This window comes from Postia placenta, assembly GCF_002117355.1.
Source record: "Postia placenta MAD-698-R-SB12 unplaced genomic scaffold POSPLAscaffold_20, whole genome shotgun sequence".
NCBI classification, from domain to species: domain Eukaryota; kingdom Fungi; phylum Basidiomycota; class Agaricomycetes; order Polyporales; family Adustoporiaceae; genus Rhodonia; species Rhodonia placenta.
Window position 1 is genome coordinate 80,896 of NW_020169851.1, and position 11,447 is coordinate 92,342.

Here is an 11,447-nt window from a genome sequence, read left to right on the forward strand (position 1 = left end):
AAGGCCCGCTTCGGAAATCTCGACGACGAGGCAGCAGCACAAGTAGAGCTGGCAAAGCTCTGCGCGGACAAGTCGGTCCGCGAAAAACGCACTGCTGCGGAGTTCTCTGCGTTGTTCAAGGGTCCAGCGGACCGTTCCGGGTATGGGGACCTGGAACTACGCGACAAGTACCTGGGCGGCATCCCCTCCCGCGTATACCACAAGATCGAGCTCGAGACCTTCACCACGTGGAAAGCCACTGAGAAGCGCGCCACCGAGGTCGAGCAGATCCTCGACATCAGCCAGGCCCGTCGGCCCGAGCTAAACAACTTCTTCTCGGCCCGGGGTCGAGGTCGCGGCGGGGCACGTGGTGGTGCACCCTCGTTGCATGGAGCTTCGGCCAGCATCAATGTGGCCGTCGGAAAAGGAGACTTCCCCGGCACTTGCTTTGGCTGTGGGAAGCAAGGGTACCGACGCTTCGAGTGCCCCAATTGTAAGGACAAGCCTTACACAAAACGCGCCGATGCGCGGGCTACGGTTGCCTCGGGCTCTACCGAGGCGGCGACAAGTGCCCCCGTCGCTTCATCCTTGGCAAGTATAAGTGCCGCTTCAGCGAAATCGGAAAGTTCCAAGCTGGCAGACTTGATAGCACAGATGAAGTCAATGCACGAGGAGCTCGAGCACTATCGAGCGATGAAGGAGGAGTCTTTTTGATCCGGTCCGCGCTTCGTGCCGCATGCATCGGGCCGCGTAATAATAATCTGTACAATGTATTGGCGACCGCAAATGTGTATGAATTGGACCACGGGTCCCAGCATTTCCACATCCCGGTGCGCCTCAAAGGAGAAAGACGGCGCAAAGATATAGTTGCAATGGTGGACAGCGGAGCCACTACGAAGTTCATCAACAAGCGTTTCATCACGGAGAATCGAGTACGAACGCGGAAATTGAAAGAGACAATTCCGCTTTACAATATTGATGGAACACTCAATAAAGACGGAAGCATCTCGGAGGTAGCCGTGCTACAGATGCAGATAGGAGAACACGTCAAGAAGACAGTGTTTATGGTCACGAACATCGGTCCAGAAGACGTAATCGTTGGGTTGGATTGGCTGTGTGAGCACAACCCTGAAATCGATTGGGAGAAAGGCTCCCTCAAATTGTCGCGATGCCCTGAAACGTGCAGTGCCAGTGTCACGAGTTGGTACGGCATCCAGCCGTTTTTTAATTTTTCCTTTTCACGGGCTCGAACCCGCGACCTCTGTACTACTTGCCTGATACGGACACATCATATCTACTGTACGATCAGATTAGATAGGACGGCAGTGCGCGGCACAGCTCGGGCTCCGCTGACATAGCCTCTCTGACTCACCGGCCCCCGGGGCCGCGTCAGCATGCTGCGCACGGACCAGCTGCGCACGGACCAACGCGCACAGCCTGCCCTTATCTCCCCATGTATATAAGCCGGCCTCTGCTGCCCTAGGGACCTCAGTTTCGACCTCTTGTCCCTAGGTCAGTAAGCTCCTGTATTCTCTTACTTACCTTACAACTAACTAATACATTACTTGTCCCTAGCCTTAGGTTTGAGCGTTGCTCACCATCGCTTCGGTGAGAACTAGTCGAACGCCCCCAGCTTTCTAGGTTTTCCCCTGTCGCTTGACCTCAAGTCGCGACATTAGGTCGAAACTCCCCATAGCTGCCGGTGTTCCAGCGGGACTCCCACAACTCACATTCACTTCCTATAGGTTGGGTGGTGCGCACCCTTACTATACTCTACGATACGTAGATAAGCATACTATACATCGCCGCCACTAAGGGAACGAACTTTTCAGTACCTGCACTTCAGTGGGCGGTACTTGTCCTCACGGACGCGTGGACTAGGTTCCTGCTGCATACTAGCCAAAAGCAGTACTGGGCCCCACGTGAATTGCGAACCCTGGTGTTACCTCGGGCGCCGTAGGTGTAAGCTAGTCTAGCACGGCCTTTCGTAGCACGCGCACCTCCCCTTCCTTCCCCCATCACCGTGGCTGACGAATTCTTCGACTGCTCTCGAATCGAGCACGCCTTCGACACCCAGGAGCAAGTCGACGTCTCCCGCGACGACCCCGAAAGCAACGGGAATCGAGCTCCCTTCTTCATTTGTGATCGACAACCGTGCCCTAATCGTACTCCGCGGTCCATCACTACCGACGAAGGACGCTACGTGCCAATCCGACGAGTCCAACATCCCCGCGGCCCGGCACTTCGATACGCTGGCACCTCGAGATCCACATCTCGCCACGTCACTCCCGTCCCTTCCCAACCTGCCTCCCCAGGCACCCGCATCCCCCAACCTGTCGCCAGTACAGGTCAAGCGCGAGGAGATCCCCATCTCCCTCAAGGAACTGAGGCAGTCGCACAGCCTTCAGCGACCCCTCAAGCGATCCCCCAGTCCTCCTTGGGGCCGCGGCTGGAAAGACCTCCCAAGGCCGAGCCCCGCGACACTCCGTCGTATTCTTGGGCCAGCTCGTCGTCCGCAGTCCCCTCCTCGACTCCAGTCCCTGTCGTACGTAACCCCGCCACCGGACTTCCTCCATCGCCTCCACCGCCGTCGCCGCCGCGAGGCCGCTCAAGCACGCGCTCCTCTCGAAGTTCGCCCGGCGGACAGTCACAACAGCCGTCTCCGCCCGCGGGCAGTCCTCCGTCCCCCTCGTCGCCGGTAATGTCCTCACCAGCGCCCCCCCCTGATAAGGACACCCTGAAACTCCTCCTCCCCCTCCGATACGATGGCAAGACCATCATCGAGTGCGCCAGGTTTCTGTCGCAACTGCGCATCTACTGGCTGGTCAACATGTCGTTGACCACCATTGAACTCAAGGTGCAGGTTGCACTAAGCCTGCTCGACGGTGACGCCCGCACCTGGGCCACTCCATACTTTGCCCAACTCGCATCTGTGCAAATCGGTGCTCAGGGAGTAACGACCCCCTTCGCGAATGAGGCGGCCTTTGCCGCGGCTTTCAAAGCCCGCTTCGGCAACCTCGATGATGAGGCAGCGGCTCAGGTAGAGCTGACCAAACTCTGCGCGGACAAATCGGTCCGCGAAAAACGCACTGCTGCGGAGTTCTCCGCGCTGTTCAAAGGTCCGGCGGACCGCTCCGGGTACGGCGACCTAGAGCTACGCGACAAGTACTTGAGCGGCATCCCCTCCCGCGTCTACCGCAAAATTGAGCTCGAGACGTTCACTACGTGGGAAGACGCTGACAAGCGCGCCACGGAGGTCGAACAGATCCTCGACATCAGCCGGGCCCGCCGGCCCGAGTTGAACAATTTCTTCTCGGCTCGTGGCCGAGGACGCGGCGGGGCACGCGGTGGTGCACCCCAGTCACACGGAGCTTCGGCCAGCATCAATGCGGCCGTCGGAAAAGGAAACTTCCCTGGCACATGCTTCGGCTGTGGGAAGCAAGGGTACCGACGATTCGAGTGCCCCAATTGTAAGGACAAGCCTTACACAAAACGCGCCGACGCGCGGGCTACGGTTGCCTTGGGCTCCACCCAGGCTGCGACAAGCGCCCCCGTCACGACAACACCCTCGGCAAGTATAAGTGCCGCTTCAGCGAAATCCGAGCAATTGGAGCTGGCGGACTTAATGGCACAGGTGAAGTCGATGCGCGAGGAGCTCGAGCATTATCGGGCAATGAAGGAAGAGGGTTTTTGATCCGGTCCGCGCTTCGTGCCGCACGCGTCGGGCCGCATATATCCTGTAACAAGTATGATGTATTGTCGACTGCAATGGTGTATGAGTTGGACCAGGGGTCCCAGCACTTTCACATCCCAGTTCGACTTCAAGGAAAAAGACGGCACAAGGACATAATCGCTATGGTGGACAGCGGAGCCACCACGAAGTTTATCAACAAGCGATTCATTAAGGAAAATAAGGTGCAAACGCGGAAATTGAAAGAACCGATTCCGCTGTACAATATCGACGGCACCCTAAACAAAGACGGAAGCATCTCGGAAGTAGCAGTGCTACAGATGCACATAGGAGAACACGTCGAGAAGACAGTGTTTACGGTCACGGACATTGGACCAGAGGATGTGATCGTAGGGTTGGATTGGCTACGCGAGCACAACCCCGAGATAGATTGGGAGGAGGGCTCCCTCAAATTGTCGCGATGCCCTGAAGCGTGCAGTGCCAGGAAGACTGGCCGAATGGAGCAAGCGGCAACTGCGCGTGATACGGGGGTCAGGCCCACGGCGCGCAGGCGATCGCCGAAGTCCAAACGGTTGGTTATAGGCGCTTGCCGGAGTAAGGTACTCCCGGACTTCGAATCCGAAGAAGATCCGGTGGAAGTAGAATGGGAAGAGGCCGACTTGATCGAAGCCTGGGAGCAAGGTGTCACGCTTCCCGGCGCCCCTCAGCTATTTGTTGCAGCAGGGCACACGTACTCCCAGCTGTTTGCTGAGGAGGAGATCAAGAAGAAGGTCGTTAAGACTGCTGAGGAGTCGGTACCTAAACAGTACCATGAGTTCCTGAATGTCTTCTCCAAGGAAGCATCAGAACGGCTACCCGAAAGGAAGCCGTACGATCATGCGATTGAACTCGTACCCGGCTACTCAACGTTCCATTCGAAGGTGTACCCATTATCGAACAACGAGCAGGAGGAACTCGATAAGTTCCTAAAGGAGCAGCTGGCGAAGGGTTACATACGGGAATCGAAGTCGCCTATCTCGTCCCCCTTCTTCTTCATCAAAAAGAAGGAAGGGACACTTCGACCCGTACAAGACTACCGCCGGTTGAATGCGATCACCGTCAAAAATCGCTACCCCTTGCCGCTGATTGCCGAAATGGTAGACAAGCTCCGCGGTGCCACGCTCTTCACGAAGTTCGATGGCCGATGGGGATACAACAACGTCCGGATCAAAGCCGGTGACGAATGGAAGGCGGCCTTTGTGACTAATCGGGGGCTGTACGAACCCCTGGTGATGTTCTTCGGCCTCACCAACTCCCCCGCCACTTTCCAGGCAATGATGAACGAGATCTTCCATGACCTCATCGTCGGTGGCAAGGTCCTCGTGTACCTGGATGATATACTCATCTTCTCCACCAGCAAGGAGGAGCACGAGAAGGTCACACGCGAGGTTCTGTGCCGCCTTCAGGACAACGATCTGTTCCTGAAGCCTGAGAAGTGCGAATGGGACGTCCCCAAGGTCGACTACGTCGGCTATGTGTTCGGTGGCGATGAGGTAGCAATGGATCCTGCGAAGCTGAAGGGAATCAATGAGTGGCCGGTACCCTGGAACAAGAAAGACGTTCAGAAGTTCCGGGGGTTTTCCAACTTCTACCGCCGCTTCATCAAAGACTTCGCTAAGATCTCGCGACCACTCGACCGGCTCACAGGGAACGACCCGTGGCATTGGGGTGAAGAGGAGCAGCACGCCTTTGACGAGCTCAAGCGGCTCTTCGCGACGACTCCAGTCCTAGCGCTGTACGATCCTAATCGGGAGACGCGCATTGAGGTTGATGCCTCAGGCTACGCCACTGGTGGCGTGTTGATGCAGAAGCAGGACGACGGCAAATGGCACCCTATCGCCTTCAGATCTCACGCTATGGACCCTGCCCAGCGTAACTACGAGATCTACGATAAGGAGATGCTCGCGATCATTGAGGCACTAGACGATTGGCGCCACTATCTCGAGGGGTTACCCAATCAGTTCGAGATTGTAACCGATCATAAGAACCTCGAATACTGGCGCACGTCCCAGCACCTCACGCGTCGTCAAGCGCGATGGTCGCTGTTCCTGGCCCGCTTCGACTTCCGCATCACACACAAGGCCGGAACGTCGAATGGAAAGGCTGATGCCCTGTCGCGACAATCAGACCATCAGATCGGCGATGAGGACGATAACACCGATCAGGTGGTTCTCAAGCCGGAGCGCTTCCGCATCGCCTCCGCCCGGCGCGGTCATGCCTCGGTGACGGCCGATCAGTCGCTTCTGAAGCGCATCAGGGAATGTTCAGAGAAGGATCGGGAGGTGGCCGAGGCACTCGAAAAGGTGCAGGATCTCGGGCCACCGTGGCTACAAAGGGGCTTTGAGGAGTGGAATGCCGAACAAGGGCTTCTGCTGTTTCGCGGGTGCGTGTACGTCCCCAAGAACGCGGAGCTCCGGCGGGATATCGTCAAGATCCACCACGACTCGCCGATTGCCGGTCATGGCGGCCGTGCCAAAACCCTGGAGCTCGTGTCGCGGAATTACTGGTGGCCTGGGATGTCCAAATTCGTCAATGAGTACGTAAGCACCTGCGACGTGTGCAACCGTACCAAGACATTCCCAGCCAAACCCCAGGGTCCGCTGAAGCCGAACGAGATCCCCGAGCGCCCATGGCAGATCATCACGACCAATATGATCGTCGGCCTGCCGAAGTCTGATGGATTCGACTCGATCCTGGTCACCGCTGACCGCTTTACCAAGCAGGTCCACTTCTCGGCCTGTCATGAGACCCTGACGGCAGAAGGTGCGGCAGACCTGTACATCTGCGATGTGTTCAAGCATCATGGGGCCCCGGCCAAGGTCATATCAGACCGAGGTCCCCAGTTTGCTTCAAAATATCTCCATGCGGTGTACAAGGGACTAGGGATTGAGCCAGCGCTGTCCACAGTGTTCCACCCTCAGACGGACGGCCAGACGGAGTGCTGGAACCAGGAAATCGAACAGTACCTGCGTGCTTTCACAAACCATAGGCAGGATGATTGGGCAAAGCAGTTGCCGCTCGCGGAATTCGCACTGAACAACCGAGTTCACTCCGCGACCGGGCACTCCCCTTTCTACCTGCATCAAGGGTACCATCCTGAGATCCAAGTGCGGATCAATCCGATGTCCACGATGCCCGCTGCTGCGGATCGGCTCAAAATCCTGAAGGAGATCCGCGACAATACGCGCTCTGCGCTCGAGCTGTCAGCCGAGCGTATGAAGGTGTACTACGATAAGCACGTGCAAGAGGCACCGGTCTTCGTGCCGGGGGACAAGGTCTGGCTTGATGCTCGGAACCTTAAGCTGAAACAGCCAAGCAAGAAGCTCAGTCCCAAGCGCCTCGGACCATATGCCGTGCAGCGAAAGCCCGGAGATTTGGATTATGAATTAGTCCTGCCGAAGTCAGTGCCGGTACACCCGGTGTTCCATGTCTCCTTGCTTAGCAAGTACACGCGTAGCGATATCCCGGGCCGGGAGCCGGAGGAGCCGCCTGCGATCGAGGTCGAGGGCGATGAGGAGTATGAGGTTGAGCGGATCCAGGATTTGCGGATCTTCCGGCGTCAGCTGCAGTACCTCGTCAAGTGGAAGGGTTATGACGACTCGCATACGTCATGGGAACCGGCGCGCAACGTTGCCAATGCGCCGGCCCTCATAGCCGACTTCCACCGGAAGAATCCAAACGCCCCTCGTCGACTCAACGCTACTACCTTTGGTGGTCTCAACTTTCAGCCAATGCCCTCGCCGCTGACTGAAGCACGCTGCCGCTCCGGGTGGGAGATGGGCAAGGGCGCCTCGCATGAGGTCATGCGCCGTTGAGGGGGGGGTAATGTCACGAGTTGGTACGGCATCCAGCCATTTTTTAATTTTTTCCTTTTCACGGGCTCGAACCCGCGACCTCTGTACTACTTGCCTGATACGGACACATCATATCTACTGTACGATCAGATTAGATAGGACGGCAGTGCGCGGCACAGCTCGGGCTCCGCTGACACAGCTGCTCTGACTCACCGGCCCCCGGGGCCGCGTCAGCATGCTGCGCACGGACCAGCTGCGCACGGACCAACGCGCACAGCCTGCCCTTATCTCCCCATGTATATAAGCCGGCCTCTGCTGCCCTAGGGACCTCAGTTTCGACCTCTTGTCCCTAGGTCAGTAAGCTCCTGTATTCTCTTACTTACCTTACAACTAACTAATACATTACTTGTCCCTAGCCTTAGGTTTGAGCGTTGCTCACCATCGCTTCGGTGAGAACTAGTCGAACGCCCCCAGCTTTCTAGGTTTTCCCCTGTCGCTTGACCTCAAGTCGCGACAGCCAGGAGGACTGGCCGAATGGAGCAAGCAGCGACTGCGCGTGATACGGGGGACAGGCCCACGGCGCGTAGGCGTTTGCCGAAGTCCAAATGATCGGTTATAGGTGCCTGCCGGAGTAAGGTACTCCCGGACTTCGAATCCGAAGAAGGTCCAACGGAAGTAGAATGGGATGAGGCTGATTTGATCGAAGCCTAGGAGCAAGGTATCACGCTTCCCGGCGCCCCTCAGCTGTTCATCGCAGCAGGGCATACGTACTCCTAGCTGTTCGCTGAGGAGGAGATCAAAAACAAGGTCGTTAAGACCGCCGAGGAGTCGGTGCCCAAGCAGTACCACGAGTTCCTGAATGTCTTCTCCAAGGAAGCATCAGAACGGTTACCTGAAAGGAAGCCGTATGATCACGCAATCGAACTCGTGCCCGGCTATTCGACCTTCCACTCTAAGGTGTACCCCTTGTCGAACAACGAGCAGGAGGAACTAGACAAGTTCCTGAAAGAGCAACTAGCGAAGGGCTACATACGGGAGTCGAAGTTGCCCATTTCGTCCCCCTTCGTCTTCATCAAAAAGAAGGAAGGGACGCTTCGACCCGTACAGGACTACCGCCGATTGAACGTGATCACGGTCAAAAATCATTATCCCTTGCCGTTGATCGCCGAGATGGTGGATAAGCTCTGCGGCGCTACGCTCTTCACAAAGTTCGACATCCGATGGGGATACAATAACGTCCGGATCAAGGCCGGTGACGAATGGAAGGTGGCCTTTGTGACTAATCGAGGGTTGTACGAGCCTTTGGTGATGTTCTTTGGTCTCACCAACTCCCCCGCGACCTTCCAGGCAATGATGAACGAGATCTTCCACGATCTCATTGTCGGCGGCAAGATCCTTGTGTACCTGGACGATATACTCATCTTCTCCACCAATAAAGAGGAGCATGAGAAGGTCACACGCGAGGTTCTGCGCCGCCTTCAGGATAATGATCTGTTCCTGAAGCCTGAGAAATGCGAGTGGGACGTTCCCAAGGTCGACTATGTTGGCTATGTGTTCGGTGGTGATGAGGTGGCGATGGATCCCGCAAAGCTAAAAGGAATCAATGAATGGCCGGTGATAGGCGCCAAGCCCCTCTGGGCCCCGATTCACCTCTTTTCGGCACTCGCATCCCGCCCGGCACTTCGACTCAGTCTCCCAACACTTTGATTTCGCCTTCGACGCTCTTTGACACCTTCGACGGTGCGCAACGCTTACTCGAAGCTCGGCACGGTCTTCCCGATGCCTCGTGCGTAGATCTCGGAACGTCTTCCGCATTCGGCGAACAATAGGGCCACTTGACGCCGCTCGGCCAAGCGCGCGCTTCGCTCCAAGCCACACCGAAGTAGCCGGTCTTTCCCAATTAGGTATCGAACCTCGCGGCATGCCTTCACGACGGCTACCGGTCCGAAGTGGCCATATGTTGCTCTTCATCTCCGTGTTCGGCATGACGTCACTCTACCAATGGACTTGGTATGTGCCTCTCGGTGAGGCAGGTTCTTGAGGAACAATGCAAAGCCCTTTGTACCCGTATGCCACTCTCGAATAGTCGTAGCATCCTGTGTAGTATAAAATCTGTCGTAGTTCTCCCCAAAAATACAAGATCCGTCCCCCCCCCTCGAGTTCAGAGCTCATAAGTCGAGTTCGCCCTGCGTCTACGTCCTCAACTGCGTCACTTCGTTCCTCACTGCGTAACCTCGAAACCTCGTCCACTGTGTTCACTCGTCGATACCGTCTCGACGAACCTTTCGACTTCGACTATTGTTGAAGAACTGCGTTGCACCTCGAACCGCGTCCTAGTTAAGTCCCCCCTATCGAATCGTGTCCCTTCTCTCTACGATACGTCGAAGAGCTCTGCCGAGCTTCGATCGTCTCCACTAACCACTCCCAGCCTCCGAGTAGCTTTGACGACGTGTTGAAGCCACCTCGTACCTTCCCTAGCGTTTGTAGCCTTTTCCGAAGGCGTTTCTCGTGTTCACTCGAACCGCGGGACACCTTGCTGCTAACTCCCCTCTCATTAGACTATAATCCGTCTCTCTAGTCCCTTTAGGTCGCACCCAGGTTAGGGGTTAGGGTTTCGTAGGTCGTATCACCGGTGCCCCGGAACAAAAAAGACGTTCAGGAGTTCCGGGGGTTCTCCAATTTCTACCGCCGCTTCATAAAGGACTTTGCTAAGATCTCGCGACCACTCGACCGGCTCACAGGGAACGACCCATGGCATTGGGGTGAGGAAGAGCAGCACGCCTTCGACGAGCTCAAGCGGCTCTTTGCGACGACTCCAGTCTTGGCGCTGTACGATCCTAATCGGGAGACGCGCATTGAGGTTGATGCCTCAGGCTATGCCACCAGCGGCGTATTGATGCAGAAGCAAGATGATGGCAAATGGCACCCTATCGCCTACCGATCTCACGCTATGGACCCAGCCCAGCGTAACTATGAGATCTACGATAAGGAGATGCTCGCGATCATTGAGGCACTAGACGATTGGCGCCATTATCTCGAGGGTCTGCCCAATCAGTTCGAGATCGTCACTGATCACAAGAACCTCGAATACTGGCGCACGTCCCAGCACCTCACGCGTCGTCAAGCGCGATGGTCGCTGTTCCTAGCGCGCTTTGACTTCTGCATCACGCATAAAGCCGGGACGTCCAATGGAAAGGCTGATGGCCTGTCACGTCGATCAGACCATCAGATCGGTGATGAGGACGATAACACCGATCAGGTGGTTCTCAAACCAGAGCGCTTCCGCATCGCCTCCGCCAGGCGCGGCCATGCCTCGGTAACGGCCGATCAGTCGCTTCTGAAGCGCATTAGGGAGTGTTCGGATAAGGATCGGGAGGTGGCCGAGGCACTTGAAAAAGTACAGGACCTCGGGCCGCCCCGGCTGCAAAGGGGTTTTGAGGAGTGGAATGCCGAACAAGGGCTTCTGCTGTTCCGCGGATGCGTGTACGTCCCAAAAAACGCAGAGCTCCGGTGGGATATAGTCAAGATCCACCACGACTCGCCGATTGCCGGTCATGGCGGCCGTGCCAAAACCCTGGAGCTCGTGTCGCGGAATTACTGGTGGCCAGGAATGTCTAAATTCGTCAATGAGTACGTAAGCACCTGCGACGTGTGCAACCGTACAAAGACATTCCCAGCCAAACCCCAGGGTCCGCTGAAGCCGAATGAGATCCCCAAGCGCCCATGGCAGATCATCACGACCGACATGATCGTTGGCTTGCCGAAGTCTGATGGATTTGACTCGATCCTGGTCACCGCCGACCGCTTTACCAAGCAGGTCCACTTCTCGGCCTGTCATGAGACCCTGACGGCAGAAGGTGCGGCAGACCTGTACATCCGCGATGTGTTCAAGCATCATGGGGCCCCGGCCAAGGTCATATCAGACCGAGGTCCCCAGTTTGCTT

At 56.7% G+C, this 11,447-nt stretch overlaps 1 protein-coding gene across 1 annotated transcript; it reads left to right on the plus strand.

Moving 5' to 3' along the window:
- Nucleotides 1-1,801: 1,801 nt before the first annotated feature.
- On the plus strand, nt 1,802-3,673 carry POSPLADRAFT_1158100 (hypothetical protein; the record flags this gene model as incomplete). The annotated part of the gene is made up of 2 exons (XM_024487279.1): nt 1,802-1,860; nt 1,951-3,673. Coding segments are annotated over 2 exons (1,782 nt in total), but the record flags the coding sequence as incomplete, so codon positions are not given.
- Between the last annotated feature and the right edge of the window lie 7,774 nt (nt 3,674-11,447).